The 15,997-nt window shown below is 39.7% G+C and overlaps 1 protein-coding gene across 2 annotated transcripts in view; it reads left to right on the plus strand.

Moving 5' to 3' along the window:
• The window catches only part of ITGBL1 (integrin subunit beta like 1), a 2,504,690-nt gene extending 2,491,166 nt beyond the window's left edge, over positions 1–13,524 (plus strand). The window contains exons 11-12 of one of the 2 annotated variants that reach the window (XR_006364791.1): positions 11,340–12,885; positions 13,342–13,524. Coding sequence is in view for 1 of the 2 variants with exons in the window: in XM_044071244.1 (XP_043927179.1) it covers positions 11,340–11,431 (92 nt within the window). In the remaining variant the exon portion in view is untranslated. Of the gene's footprint in view, positions 1–11,339 lie in introns of both variants that reach the window. The other variant, XM_044071244.1, reaches the window with a different exon arrangement.
• Positions 13,525–15,997: the final 2,473 nt, after the last annotated feature.

The raw sequence follows: 15,997 nt of genomic DNA on the forward strand, positions 1-15,997 counted from the left end.
GGCTCTTAATCTCTCATTCTGATTTTACTGATAAGAAAAAAAAAGAGGAACTCTTTGTTTTCTGAAGATTCCCAGTGTAAGATCATAAACTAATCTCGCTGGAGGTCCTCATCCCGCCCCCACCTGAAACAAAAAAGACCACAGTGAAAAACTTCTCAAAAGCCGATTTCACACTTCTAAAAACTAGTGTGGTCTCCTTTAAGGCCCCTGAGCCAGTGGTAAACATTACTCAAACCGCTGAATCACTTACAAATGCCTTCTACCAGCACCTACAGGACTGCATGGATCAGGCAATCCCAAACAAAACTAAGACTCTCTGTACCAAAGGCAAGCGTCCAGTCTGGTGGACCCCAGCCATAAACAAGCTCTGCAACAAAAGGAGGAAGCTACTACAAGATAGAGCAAAATCCTTGAAAGGTAAGACACCTTTGATCATTATAAGTAAAAAACTAAGAGCTCTCATAAAATCATCCAAGGCAAATTTTGAGAGAAAAATCGCCAAGGACTCTAAAGAGAATCATAAGGCCTTCTTTAGCTATGTTAGAAACCTAGGAGGAAACTCCCAGATATGCTCAGAATTAGTTCAAAATGATGTGAAAATTACTGAACCTACACACATTGCCAACATACTGGCTGACAGGTTCAGTGCAAACTCCCCCTCCCCAAAAGGAGAGATATCTATTCCAGAGGATTGTAGCCCCCAAACATCTCCAACGCCCAGGTGAGAACTGCCCTCACTAAGGCAAAAACACAGCATCCATGGGACCGGATGGTGTCCCCGGCTGTGTGCTTCATGAACTCAATGAGGAATTAAACCCACAGTTAGGACAGCTGTTTAATCTTAGCCTCACCTCAGGATACGTACCCAAGGAGTGGCGCACGGCGACTGTGGTCCCACTTCATAAGGGCGGTGCCTCCACAGACCCTGGAAATTACCGCCCATTAGCTTGACAAGCCTTATCTGCAAAGCCATGGAGAGGATCATAATGGAACTCATAAATAAAGACATAGGGAACTTGCAGACTTTGGATCCAACTCAGTTTGGCTTTGTCAAAGGCAGATCCTGCCTCTTAAACTTGGTTGACTTTTTGAGACAGTCACCAAGGCCATTGATGAGGAAAGGCAGTCCATACAGCCTACCTCGACCTGGCAAAGGCCTTCGACACAATACCCCACTCAGGTATCATCGAAAAACTCATCAGCTTGAATGTAAACCCATACATCACAAGATGGGTTGCAAACTGGCTAAGTGACAGAACCCACAGGGTCAGAGTTGCTGGAGCCATGTCAGACTCAAAGCCTGTCACAAGTGGTGTCCCACAGGGCTCAGTCCTGGGTCCACTCTTGTTCGGCATCTACTTTTCTGAAGTACAAGCAAACACAGGAGGGTTATGGCTGACAAAGTTTGCAGATGACTGCAAACTGGCGCCATAGTCGAAAACACATCTGACACAGATATCCTCCAGAAGGGCCTCACAGAAATGGATAACTGGTGCCAGAGCCATGGCCTGAAGTTAAACGCCAAAAATGCATAGTCATACCCTTTGGGAAAAACAAGGCTACCCCTAGCTACCATATAGGTGGCAATCCACTGAGCACAGAAAAAGTCATCAGAGATCTGGGGACCCAGGTTGACAGTAGCCTTCGCTTGACACTCATGTTGCTAAAGTAGTTAGGAAAACCTTCTATATCACCCACCTGATCATGAAGGGATTCACATCTAGATCAAGGGAGGTCATCGTCCCCTGTACTCATCACTTATTAGACCTATGATTGAGTACAATGCCCGTTCGAATGTATCTGACCAGACACCTGCTGCAGCTTGAAAGGCCCCAAAAGTTCCTCACCAAAAGGATAAAGGGTCTCAAAAATATGTCTTATGCTGCCCGACTGAAAGAACTCCAGCTCTATTCAGTCTCATACCGCTTGCTCAGAGGTGACCTGTGCCTGACATATAAGGCCATGTCAAACCCAGATTTGATGAATATGCTTCACCTCAAAAATCTAGATCCCTCAGAACCACAAGGGCGGAGACTTAAACCTTGACACGGTTATAAATAGAACGTGCTGGAGGGACAGATTCATCACCCAGAGACTCCCTATGCTGTGGAACAAAATCCCGGTACATGTGAGGCAGAGCACCTCTCTGGTCTTGTTCAAGAGGAATCTTGACCAATGGATGGGAGATTGCAGATATACCCCAGGGATTACTTCAGCGTCACTGCTTGACAGAGGCACAGCAAAATGATAGGCATAGTTTTTATTCAAACTAAAGGGGTGGCGAAAGCCACATAACTATGGGCTAGGCTTATAAATGCCCTTGGGCAGATAGCCTAGTATGAACCTATGAACCTATGAACCTATAATGAACAGGGAAACAATTTGAGGGAATAGCTTCCATTTTCTCTTCACCAGTGACTAATTTGTATTCTGATGAAAGTGTTTCTTCATTAGAAGAACTTTGAAACGTGTTCAATGAACCAATTCTTTCATCAGTGTGAACATAATGATATTCCAGTATCCTTGAAACAATATTGTTGTTTGTTACAATTGGAATTTCCTGAACCCACTCCTGTTCCTTTTGCACGTCTTGCATTGGAGGATGTTTTTATTACAGCCTGTAACTTGCCTGACAGCCAGTCTCTGCAGATATATAAAGCTCCTCAGTCTTACATTTTTTTTTCATTTCTAATCCTAGCTCTGACCATGTTGTGATTTCTTTGGCAAATCCTACTGTTGCTAAACATTTGCTAAATGTTAATCCTTCCCATTCTGACAAAGATGGGAAAACTTTTGATATATTTTGGAAAAAAAAGTGTAATCCTCTGCTACACTTATTTTTAGAATTCAGAACTGTCAAGCTCACATGTTAAAACTTTTTCTTGCATCTTTGGAGAATATGAGGAAAACTACAGCTACTTTTCCCTCTACTGAGGAAAAATCTTCCATGAATTCCCTTATTGCTTCTGTGTCTCAAGTAACCAAATACTGTTTGAAATGTGCTTATGATTCAGCTGATGCATTTTCCAGTTACTGCTACTGTAACTGTTATAAGAAGGCTTGCTTGTTTACATGCTCAAAATTTACCTGGGGATATTAAAGATGAAAATCTGAATTATCCTTTAGATTGAGAGGAAGTTTTTGGACAATCTGCTGCTGAGGTCCTGAAAAGGTGTGATGATACCAGGTTGTCCGATAATCTGTGCAACTCCTTTTTAACCTCTTTAATCTAAGCCTCTCGACTGCTTACATTCCTGACGCCTAGAAAACAACCACTGTAATGCCATTAGATAAGGGTGGCCCATCCAAGGACCCTGATAACTCTAGATCCATTTGTCTCACTAGCCTCATATGTAAAGCTATGGAGCGCATTATCTCAGACTTCATTAATTTGGACATTGAAAATCTCTTAACTTTGGACGGTCATCAATTTGGCTTTATCAAAGGAAGGTCCTGCCTCTCTAACCTCATTAATTGGATTGAAAAGTAACTGAAGCAGTGAATAGTGGAAAAAACAAATGAGGTGGTGTTTCCATTTACATAAAAACACTCACACTGCAGGACTGGTCAAGCAGCATGACTTGCTTGAGCTATTCCATGTCCAGCTGGCCATGGGCAGAATCCCCCACCATATCATTGCTAGCTACATGTTCCCAACCATGAGCCATGAGAAATACTCCCCATACCTGACGTTACTAAATCACTTACCATTCAGCCCAACACACTACCCATGGGTGATTTACCTACCCTTCCATACACTGGAAAACATACATGACCACTTACATGCAGGCTTAGAGGCGCCTGGGCTTTACCAATGCAAAGGATGTGGAACAGCTGGTCTGCACTTCCACTAGGGGCTCACATTTTCTTCACATAGTACTCATAAACATGGAAGAGTATTGCACCCCCCCCACCAGAATAATATCCCCATTGGTAGAATCGGATACTATATTGGTCTCCTTTGAAACTCCCATCAAATCCTAAAACTCTGAAGAATTTTTTGAAGACTAATTACCTTCTATTAAGTAATAGCATAGGTAATTGTAAAGCGCCCCCCTAACCTTGAAAACATGAAAGTCTGTGTGGAAGTATACACAAGTACCCTGTGCAACCACTTAAACAGCTGCATAGAACTGGCAGTACCTGACTGAACTAAACCAAGGTCTAGCCAGAAAAACAAGTCACACTAGTAGACCCTGGTAGAATTAAGTGGGAGGGTGCACAACAGAGAAAGAAATCTATCATTAGCCTCAACAGGCAAATCAGAGAACTAGTCAAGTCCTCAAAAGCTAAATACGAGACAAAAATAGTCTACCAAGCAAAGGACAACCACAAAGCATTTTTTTAATTATGCCCGAAATCTTAAGGGAATCATTCAGTGATGTGCTGAATTGGCTGTAGATGGCACTACCTTAATTAGCTAGAAAAAAAATAAACCTGCTGGCTGATAAATTCAGCTCAGATTTCACCCCCTCATCACCTCCAGTCATTCCCCATGAAATACCCCCTACCATTCCTTACCCTGTTATCACAAAAGAACAGATAATCATTGTGATGTCTAAAGCTAGAAATACGGCATCAATGAGCCCTGATGGAATCACAGGATGCCTATTAAATAGCTTGAAACATGACCAGCAGACCCACTCAGATCTTAGACTTTGTCCCAGTAGAGTGGAGGACAGCAACAGTCAACAACTCTGATAAGGGGGTGGAGTCATCAGTGGACCCAGGAAACTACCGATGCATAAGTTTGACTAGCCTTATATGCAAGGCTATGAAGAGGATAGTCTTGGACCTGATCAACAATGACATAGGAAATCTCAGACTCTAGACCCAACCAAGTTCGGGTTCATCAAGGGCATGTCTTTACTGCTCAATATGGTGGACTTCTTTGAGAAGGTCACCAAGGCCATGAATGAGGGTAAGACAGTGCATACCACCTACCTTCATCTGGCCAAGGCATTTAACACAAGAACCCACTTGGGTGTTATCGATAAACTGACAAAATTGGGCATAAACCTCTACATCACCAGATGTGTAGCCAAATGGATCATGGATAGGGCGCATGTTATTAGAGTAGGGAAATCCACATCCAGCAAGTAGCAAGTCACCAGTGTAGTACCACAGGGCTCTGTGCTGGGTTCCCACCTGTTTGGGATATGCTTCTCAGACTTCTAGGCAAAGGTAGATGGCCTTTGACTAACCAAATTTGCTTATGCCTGCAAGTTGAGAGCAATCATTGACTCCACAAATGATGTTGATGTCCTACAGGAAGGACTGACACTGACTAATGATTGTTGTCAAAGCCATGGCCTCAAACTAAATGCAAAGAAATGCATAATAATACCCTTTGGGAAATCAAATACTCCTGAAAACTGCAACATTGATAGCACACCCTAAGAGTAGAACCAGTGGTGACAGGTCTGGGTACTCAGATTGATAGTAATCTGAACCTTGACTACCATGTCTCCATAGTGGTGAGAAAATCCTTCTATGAGGCTCATCTTATAGGTAGGGTCATGGCATCCAGATCGGAGGATGAAATAGTATCACTGTACTCAGCCATCATCTGATCACTAATCGAGTACAGTGAACCCTTTGGCATGTACTTTGTCAGGCTTCTGCAACAGTTGGATCATCATCACAGGTTTCTCAACAAAAAAATACAGGGTATAACCAACATGTATTGTGTGGACTGATTAACTTATTAGACTCTTATTAAATATAATGCACCTTTTGACATATATTTATCTAAACATATCATGCAACTTGAGAGACCTCAGAGATTCATAATTAAAAGGATCTTTGGCCTCAAAAATTTTAGTTATCAGGAGAGAATGGCAGCTCTTTCTCTGTAGTCATTCTCTTACAGACCCCTCCAATAGTAAAGGTGGAGCCTTTCCCCCCACCAACAAACAAGGACAGTCCAACAAGCGTGAATAACTGTCTGCAGATAGTAACTTGACCTTCCCGCCATGCCAAGCTTTTAAATCACCCACAGAATGTGGGTCTACATTTCTCTGTTTGGCAACAGATAATCTCAAGTAGGTGAGAGTGATACAACAGGGATACAGATGATAGTGGGAGTCCCCTCATCATTTTCAGGGTATAGTTCCTCATCCACCAGATCAAACTTCTTTTTTTTATGTGCTGTCATTTAGTATTGCTGATTCAGAGAGTAATAGAAGCTATCCTTCTTTCCTTGAGAGGGGAAGGTTTTTATCCAGGAATGTTTCTGGTTCCAAAGAAAGAAACCTCGAGGACACCAATCTTAGATCTTTCTTTTCTAAATCAGTTTGTGAAAACCCAAAGTCCAAGATGCTATCCACTGATTTCTCCTTCACTTTCTTAGTAACTCTAGATTTAAAGGATACTTAAAATTACATTCCAGTAGCCACAGATTCTTAAGGTCTTTGTGTCTGGATTACACTATCACTTCTCTGCTTTGCCCTTTGGGTTATCAACTGCTTCAAGGGTAATTACAAAAGCCGAAAGACAACACACACTGCTTCAAGGGTATTTACAATGTGTCAAGTCCCAGTGATAATGTCCTATTGCAGACTGCAAGGTATTTGCTTTTTTAGACAACTTGCTTATCATGGCAGAGACTTTTTCAAAGTGTTAAGGATCTCTCACTTGGGTGCGAGATCTCCTTCACAGACTGGGGTTTCAAGCTAACTTGTTTGATTCCACCTCCCAGGATTGTTTTCCAGCATTGTAGCTTAGACACATCAGTTCAAAGAGTTTTTCTTTACAATAAAAAGTAGATATAGATCTTTTCCTGAATTTATCTGCTCAAGTCCAAGACTTCAGCATGGGGATTTCTCAGAAATGGTATTCATGATTCCTTTATCCAGACTTCACATGAGAAAGACAATAAATGATATATAAAGTCTGTAGTTTCACAACATCAGCATCCCCTGACATTGCAGATTCAAGTTTTGGGATTTATAAAAAGGAAACTGCTTTAGTGGAGAGACCAGTTTTTGACTGAATCCAGATCTCGTCTTTTCCCTTGCTACAGCATAGCCTGTAGCTACGGACTTTTGTTTGGGGAGTGGTGTCTATGGGAGTAAAAGTGCAGGGTCTTTGGAAAAAAGAGGACAAACCAAAGCTCATAAACATAAAAGAGATGTTGGCAGTCATACATGTTGTCAACTCTGTCAGTCATTTGTGGTCCCCTGGGACATTAAAGTGATTATAGACAAAACCGTAGTGATATGGTATACAAACAGGGGGATACAGATCTTACCCTTTTTGCAGACTAACCATGATAGCCTGGAGTATAGCAATTCAGTACAGTCTCACTCACTCTACATGCATCCCATATCCAATCAGAGCAAAGTTTTCTGGCGGACAAGCTGTACAGGACCAGGACAGACCCTCACGAATGGAAATTAAATCAGGTGGTCTTCCAGGATTTGATCCAGTTGTGGGGAACACCTCATTTTATCATTTTGCTTTCATTCACGTACTCACAACAAACAATGGGAAACATTTTGTTCCAGTGTTCTTTGCAAACAGGCTTGGAAACAGATGCATTTCCATTTCCTTGGACAGGAATGTTCCTGTATGCCTCTCTATCTTTTCCACTGATATCCATGGCACCTCTGGCCAAGGAAACTGTGTTTCTCCCTTCTTTTGGAAATGGCCAAGCCAATTACCACAAGCTTCCTCACAGACCGGATTGACTCACACAAGACTGGGGTTGTTTGATACACACCGACTTGAAATAACCTCAGATAACCCTGAATGATAGTTTTAATCCCTTTTGGGCTCCTGTATTCTGAAGATGTGTAGCAGGTATTAATGGAGGCAAAGACACCTGCTACTAGGAAATCATATTAGAAAAGATTTTCTAGTTGCTGCAAAGACAAGAACCATTGCCCTTTTAAGGGTAATATTTCAATGGTTCTGCAATATTCGTGAGTCATTATCTTCTGGCCTCTTTTACTCCTCTATCATGGTTTAATTTGTCAACCATTTTTGTATGTATGCCCACATGTCCTCAACTTTCAATGCATTCCCTTTTTAAAATGGTGTGGAAAGGGATGTCACATACCCGGCCACATAAAAAACAGGTGACTTTTACTTGGGATTTTGGTACTTGTGTATTATCGCAACCACCACGTTCTGAATGGCTCACTCTGGTGCGGTACTATCACTGAATGTGAAAACTACTTCAGCATTGGTACCCTTGTCTAAATCAGTGGTATTTCGTGTAATCAAACTCCCTTTTGCAGCATTTCCTTCCACAGGCAACAACACACTGACTCTGCCTGAAAACACGATTTCCATTGCCATGTAAGACATTAAATATAATTTTTGCCACATCACAATGTTGTTTTTGCCCCCATCATAACCTGTCATTGTTCGTAAAAGTGTTTTGTCGGTTTCCCTGTCAAGATGTATTTCCAGTAAAACCTCAGGGAATTGTTTAGTGTTTGTAGGATTTTTTTTTTTACAAAAATGTCTGGTCGGGCTAAGCTGGTAAACATTGACAGACTTTGTACCAATGTGTGGATTACAGACCTGCTCAACGCCGAATTAGGATACAGCCACTGCTGCCTCAGAAATATTCCAAACTATTTCATTTTTTTCCAAATGTCAGTGTATTATCATAAATTTGTACTACAATAATTTCACCATGGTACACTTCAATTGTGTTTTGTAACATAATCTACACAGTACCACTTTTACTTATAGTCATGCTGTTTACCCATCTGTAGCATGCACAACTGCAGAGTGAACCGTGTAGAATGTGGTGGTTGCGATAATACATAAGTACTGGGATTTTAAATGTGCTGGAGAAATTACTGTTGCGCTGTTTGAGCCAGTACATTAGGCTGACTTGAGGCCCAAGTTTTCTTATTTGCTTTTGACTTCTGCAAGAAAAGTGTCTTGAATTGCAGGCTATCATGGTGGGTCAGGCTTACCTTATTTTCCACAAAGACAGGGTTTCCTTGACAATTAATCCTTCTTTTATTCCTAAAGTAGTATCTGAGTTTACTTTGAGCTAAGTTATCCTTCTCCCTATTTTCTTTCCAGATTCTAAAAGTGAGGGAGAATGGATTTTTCATACTCTGGATATCCAAAAAGAACTCAGACATTGTCTTGACAGAACTAAAACCTTCAGGGAGCTCTGATCAGTTATTTATTTCTTTTTAGTACAACCTGTTTCAAAGCAAACTCTCTACAAATGTTTGTTCTGTCCTTTTGTTATACCAATCACACCAATTCAATTTCAGGCAGGATCTTGGCTTTATCAGTGACTTTTTAAAAGGGAGTGCATTCTGAAAGCAGCATCTTGGTCTTCTGTACATATCTTTACAAAGCAGTGCTAACTAGAGTCCATTTCAGGGTATAGAGCAGGCTTTGCTACGTCCATTTTCCAGGGGTCCTGGACTGTCTTCCTCTACTAAATCATGGCAGCTTACTCATTTAGCTAAGGCTACTACAGCAGTGATCAAATGATTAACATAATACACTTGAAAGTAAGCTTATCATAACTCCTATCTTGGGGAAAGAAAGCGCTGAGACTTTGGACACTAATTGTCCATTATATGGAGCTCCTGGAAGAGTGTGTAAAAGCTGCCCTTAAGCTTTGAAAAGCTGGCCAGTTGGTAATATCCTTGCTAGGATATAGCCCCAGTAGCGTAAGCTACAGCAACAGTAATCTGCTGTAACATCTATTGTTAATGCAGAGTTTACACAACTTTACTTTTATCTCCCATACCTTGGTAAAGGGAGTTCTGTAAATGTTTAAATGTCCTTATAAACATATTTCTGTGCTAGGGATCTTCTTGCTCTGTTTTGTGTATGTAGCAACTATAGGACCTTTGTTTTCTTGTTTCCACCATATTTGGTGCCCACCCACTGTTGGAACATAATAATGGTGGAGGCTTCTTGTTAATATGAATGTTCTATAACAAACGGCAAGGTCTCCTATTTATGCTGCACTGATGAGATCATAATAAGGCTGCAATGTGTCTATATAAAACTGAGACTGGCTTGTTGACTTGAGTACATTATTAAGGCCCATGTGCCATTCTGTAGTTCCAAGCCAATGTACTGAATTATCACTGTTTATTTTATACTTCTTATGATGTCTTGGTAAAGGAATTTTGTAAATATTTTTGTATACATAAAAACCTAGATAACAGAGTTTGTCCTTCCTTAAAATAGCTGAGGATTTCAGCAAATAAAACCATTGAAACTAATGTTACCCCATGACAGAGGAAACATGCTAGTTAAACAATTGATTATATATTTTTTTACTTCACATTTTGGTCCAAACCCTGATTTGACCAACAGTCCCCATCCCCCCAGGGTGCTTATTGATTCATTCATTCTCCAGATGAGTGTTCTTTGTCTCATTAATTCCCTTTGTGGTAAGAGTTGGGAGTCTGGAGTGGTACCATCATACACAGTAGGTTATAAAGGTTTAATTTAAGCCCTAAATCCCCAGCTTAGAGTGGATGTGTACTGAGTGTCGTGTAGGACTGTCTCTCTCACACACACACGTGATCCAAGCCTACAGATGTCCTCGCTCTCTGTGCAAGTACCACATGCAGGTTTCATGAGTCTCCATTGGGGACATAAGTATGTATTGTATGGTGCCATTCATCCGCCCTACCACTGTCTTCCTGGGAGAGGTGAGTGGGCATTTCCCCCTTTACTCTTGCCTTAGCAAGGCAGCTATTCCATTGCAAGAGCTACTAATCAAACCTGTCTTCTATGTCATATTCAGAACTTTATCCCTCTACACCACAGAGCTTGCAATGTATTGCAACACTTCCAGTGAAGCAAATTAAACAAGTTAGCATTTGTTGGAAGTTCAATATTAACTATAGTAAAATGGAAAGCTTTGTTATACTAAAGCAGTGGTCAATTACCCTTGGAAATGAAGATTACTACTAATGCAGTATGAGCGTATCTGTAAGTTAAGTATAGGGACATCATTTCTTTTTAGTTAGAATCTAGATATATAAAGAATAATCCAAGTAATTTTCTTTGTATCCTTATATATTCTCACTCAGAAGAGTACCGTAGCTGCCCACATATCGTAATACAAAGTACCAAATCATGAAGATAGCCATGAAACAATTTAGTTCAGCTGTAAGAGAAAAGGTACTGGTCTGGATCAAAGGGTCAATAAGTGCTGGTGATACACATCTTTGTTTTAATTTCAGTCTTAACCTTGTCGTCTTTGTCCTAGTGAGTTTTGTTGGTGAGAAACAGTGCTCAGTAGCAGCATATCTTTTTGTATGAATAATGGCATGAAAAAAATGATGTTAGGCCTTTTCACTGATGAAAACTTTTCTCCGTTATTCTTTTAGGAAATGGTGTGTGTTATTGTGGAAATTGTGACTGCTGGGAAGGATGGACCGGAAATGCCTGTGAAATCTGGATTGCAGTGGAGAGCCCCTGAGAATGCTTTTTTTTTACAGCTACAGAAATGCATGTAAAAAGACTGTCAAGAAATATATTTCTCCACAAAGTTGATGATACTAGGTCATGGAGCATCTGACTGATTTTAAATGTTTTTATTTAACAGTAAAAAATAAATATTTCATTAAGACAGTAGCTATTGGAAGCTTTTTTTTGCAATAATGAATAAATTTCTCATTTTTATTGTAAGTAAAATGTTAGCTATAATCTGTGTGCTCTGCTATATACCTGCTATTCATGTGTTCACAGGTAAATACTAGGCTGCCAGCCTACAGACTACTACAAACCTAGCCAATAACAAGAGGTCAAAATCAAACCCAGTAGCTTGTATCTATAACCATTATGCTAAACTCTCCTGAAGCTCTAGTTTTAACAAAATTATGTCAAACCCACAATCTCTGACTTGAGGCCACTGGAGCCTGACCATCACATAAAAAGTTAATAACAGCATATAGCTAAAAGGAGATGTAAACGTAATGTTGTACATGAGTTGTAGATCACTGATTATCTTTTCAGTGTACTTTTCTGATTATGGTGCTATCAATATCTACAACAGATCACGTAATAGGAACCCCCCCCCCCCGTGTTAGTGACAGTGTATGGAAGAAGGGTCTGTGACAACGGATCGAATACACTAAATATCGAACGGCCGGAAAATCAAAAACGCAGGTGATAGAAACCTATTTTATGGGGGCTGCGCCCCCCGCACCCCCCACTAAACATATATACTAACTCTGAGATCGCACTACAGTGAGAAAAGGGCAAATTCTCTGATTTTCACATCACTGTGATCTCATAAAACAGGTTTCTATCACCAGCGTTTGCGGCTTTCTGGTCGTTCGATATTTAGTGTATTTGATCCGTTGTCATAGACCTGGAAGAACAGCTGGTTGTTTTTTTGTTTTGATAAATCCTCATTAAGTAGTCATTAAAGCTGCATGTTTGTAGTACTGTTAATGATATTATAAAATTCTGGGTTCTAGTGTACTAAAGACCCCATGAAACATGACGTGAAATATTGAAAATCAGCTACACACACAAGCTGAAGTTGATTCTTTTTATTTGTTTTTGTTTTAAATGTATTTTAAAGGCAAGTAGTAATCTTAGAGTTGATCTTTAAACATTTCCTCAAAAAACAAGAAGATAAATGAACATCATTAACAGAGAAATGTGTGCTATATATGTCATCATCATTATAGTTTTCTGAACTGGAATTTATATTATAAACTAAACTGTTAGTACCAGCAGAACTGGAAACGTTGACTCTAATTCTGAACTCAGTCATGAAGCTAACATTGTTACTGTGTTTTCTTCACTGTTGAACTTTTACTTAACTGTTGCTAGTGGAGACATAAACAATTTCAGAATGAAAACTAGAGCACTCTTTGTCTTTCTTGCTAGGAAGTACCAGACAACATCTTAGACAACTGTCTTGTAAGTTCATTTATCACTTTTGATGTTTGCATTCTTGATGTAACTTTCATATTACATGATGTCATATGATAGTGTTAATGTCATTTTATTGGAAAGTTGAGCTGATGCCCTTTATTTTTTTACATCACTGATATGAAATTGTTCCGAACCTCAGTATTCCAGCAGTTCCAGTAAAACCCATTTAAAAATGTTGCAATTTTTTTATTATGCAGTGTATGCAAATATAAGACATTTCTTTTTAATGTAAAACATGTTACTGCCTGCCAATTATTAATACAGAGTTTATTTGTTCCAAATCGTATAAAATGTATATAAAGACTATGAATGTGTTCAGTTGTAAGGGTAGATTGACTTTCCATAAAGATTCACAAAGTACCATTCATTCATACATTTAAGTTTTAATGTTAAGAGATTTACAGGCTTAATAATATGTGTGTTGAATTTGTTGCTTTACAGATCCAGTTTTCAAAAGAACATTCAGTGCAGTTTCAAGGATGGTCAAACTTTCAATAATATTTCAACAAGTGATACACATACAAACCGTCACCAAGTGTCATTTGTAGCCTTTTTATCTTTTGTGATAAGCAAGTATGTATAGATATGTCTGCATGGTGAAATAAAGTAATGGCCACAAACAAACTTTCTGATTTTAATTTGAATACTTAATATCTTAGAAAATGCAAACTTCAGAATTTACAGTTAACTGTAATTAACCACCCAATGTGATTTGTTGAGTTATGACAATACACGGTCACTGGAATGGAAATTTGACATACTGTCATGGAAACTTTGCACGTTTTTGCTCAGTTATGCACCTGCATATACTTTGATCCAGCAAAGATACTTCAAGCTTTTACTGTTGTTTTATAATGGCTTGGTCTGTGCAATTTTTCTCCTCCACAGTAGAATGCAAACAAAACTGTGACAAAACAGACTGCAGTGAAAAAGCCATAGTGAATAAGGCTGGCATTTAACATAGTAACTGTGGATAGTGATGGCACATGCCAGAGATTAGTCAGGGAATGCTTGCAGCATAATTTACATGGCTGGTATGTTTTAGATTTTTAAGAGATTGGTACATGCAATAAAGTAATTACCACTGGTTGTAAGTATCGAGATGTTGGCTATTGCTGATATGTGCTCATATGCAGATCCTCAACAGTACTTGTGAATCCAGAAGCCAGTACTACCAATATCTACAATATTACTTGTTTTTTATTTGTGTGATTCTTAGCATGATAAAGTAGCATCAACATATAGTCCAGAACTTCAAATATATATTAATTATAGCTTCAGTATACATTTTGTTTGCATTTTTTTCAGCAAACAAAAATTAACAATTCAAATGTGCCCTCAGCTCTGTAACATGGGGGGGCTAAACATAGATAAAGCCCTCACTGTGCCCCAGACAACCGAAGGTTGACTAGCATCTTGGGTGCTGGAAGAAATGGGAGAGGAGATGAAAGTGAGCCACAAATATTGTCTCACCAATTATGGAGAGGAAGGGTAAGTTTTCAGCGCTCCAGTTCAGGTGGAGGCTTGCATAAAAGGCATGTGACAGGGGAGACATAATCTTGGCTCTCAAAACAATGACAGTAGCTCTCAGGGGCTTTGTATGTGTTTTTGGGAAGATGCACACAGCAAGAGGAGGGCATTTGATGCCCTGTAGTGATGAGGTACCTATGTCAACCACCTAAGTTGGGGTATTAGGGTATGGTTAGAAAAAAAATGCCTCCATAGCCTGCATCCAGAATGATGCAGCCTGGTGTTTGGAGGGGACATATGTCATTCGGGCATAGACAGAAGAATTGCCATTGAGTCCTCATCTAGGGGATAAACCAGACCTGCCTGGCCAATCATGCAAGGGTGTCCCAGACACAACTGGGGACAGAAGAAGTAATGTGACGTATGGGTCCTGAAGTGTGGAGGAAGCAAAACTAACATGGCATGGTGATTGGAGCCCTCTTCATGGCATACAGATGGATTACAAGGATGAAGACAGAAGTGAAAACTGCTCTAACTGCTGCTTGGATGAGTGCTCCTTCACATGTCTGTTTTCTCCTTTCTGGAGACACCTGGTATGTGGGAACTGAATGGGCTGAAGTTGCTTTGGGGGAGGTGTGATGTCATCTGCAGCTTCTACGGGCTCATTCATAATACCACCATAAATGCACTATCAGTGGCAGAGCAGGCTCCATATTCTCCAATGATGCTGGAAGGTCAGAGGTCCATGGATATTCTATTCTCATATCATGCTTTCAGATTCTTGGATCCAGTACTGACACTGTAATGTAGCATGGGTTTGGTAGTGGTGGTGCTATACTTCTGAGGTTCTGTGCATTGATGATGTCTTAAATCAATGTTTCACTAGCTCAGACTGGTCACACTTTAACTCAGTATCAAGGACTCCATGGCATTTGTCAAAGAGTAGAGAAGTTTCCCATGTTCTGGACAAATTTCCCTTATATAGAGTAATTACAGTCTAAGGCTTTTTGTAAAAAAAAAATGACAGGCTCATTCAGATTTGTAAGGTCAGAGTAACGCAGGAAACAAAAAATAAATAAATACAGCACAGAATAAGAGGCCACTCATGAACAACTCTTTATTGATAAACTCTTGTAATCTCTGTTCATAAGTTGTCTCATTCATGGAAGCAGCTAAGAATAAAACTCTCTAAATGACTGTCTATTCTGTGTTAAAGCATCCCATATAGAACTAGTTGCCTTCTTATTTCAGATCATTAAGAAATTTGTTTGAATTTACCCACAACATAAAAGTTTGATTGATTGAAAACTGGCTATACAAGTGGAGTTATAGCATAAATTAAGGTAGACAATCTATATGAAATTAATTTAACACTAACTGACATATTCCCTGTTTTACTTTTTCTTAAAATGGGCACGTTTTTCTCTAATTCTTAGTCCCATGTCCAGCTTTGGCTTTGTGCCCTTTCTTCACCTGATCTTTTCATTCATGTACCATACTCTTGCCTTGTTTATGGCCCTCATTCTTTTTTCTTTATATTTGACTTCTCATCCTCCCACCACTTCTAAATTTCCATAATATTTGGATTACTGCTGGCTAACCTGTATGATTATTCCTGGCATTACAT

Source organism: Protopterus annectens, chromosome 5.part0 (assembly GCF_019279795.1).
Source record: "Protopterus annectens isolate FY-2018-M chromosome 5.part0, PAN1.0, whole genome shotgun sequence".
In the NCBI taxonomy this organism is placed as follows: domain Eukaryota; kingdom Metazoa; phylum Chordata; order Ceratodontiformes; family Protopteridae; genus Protopterus; species Protopterus annectens.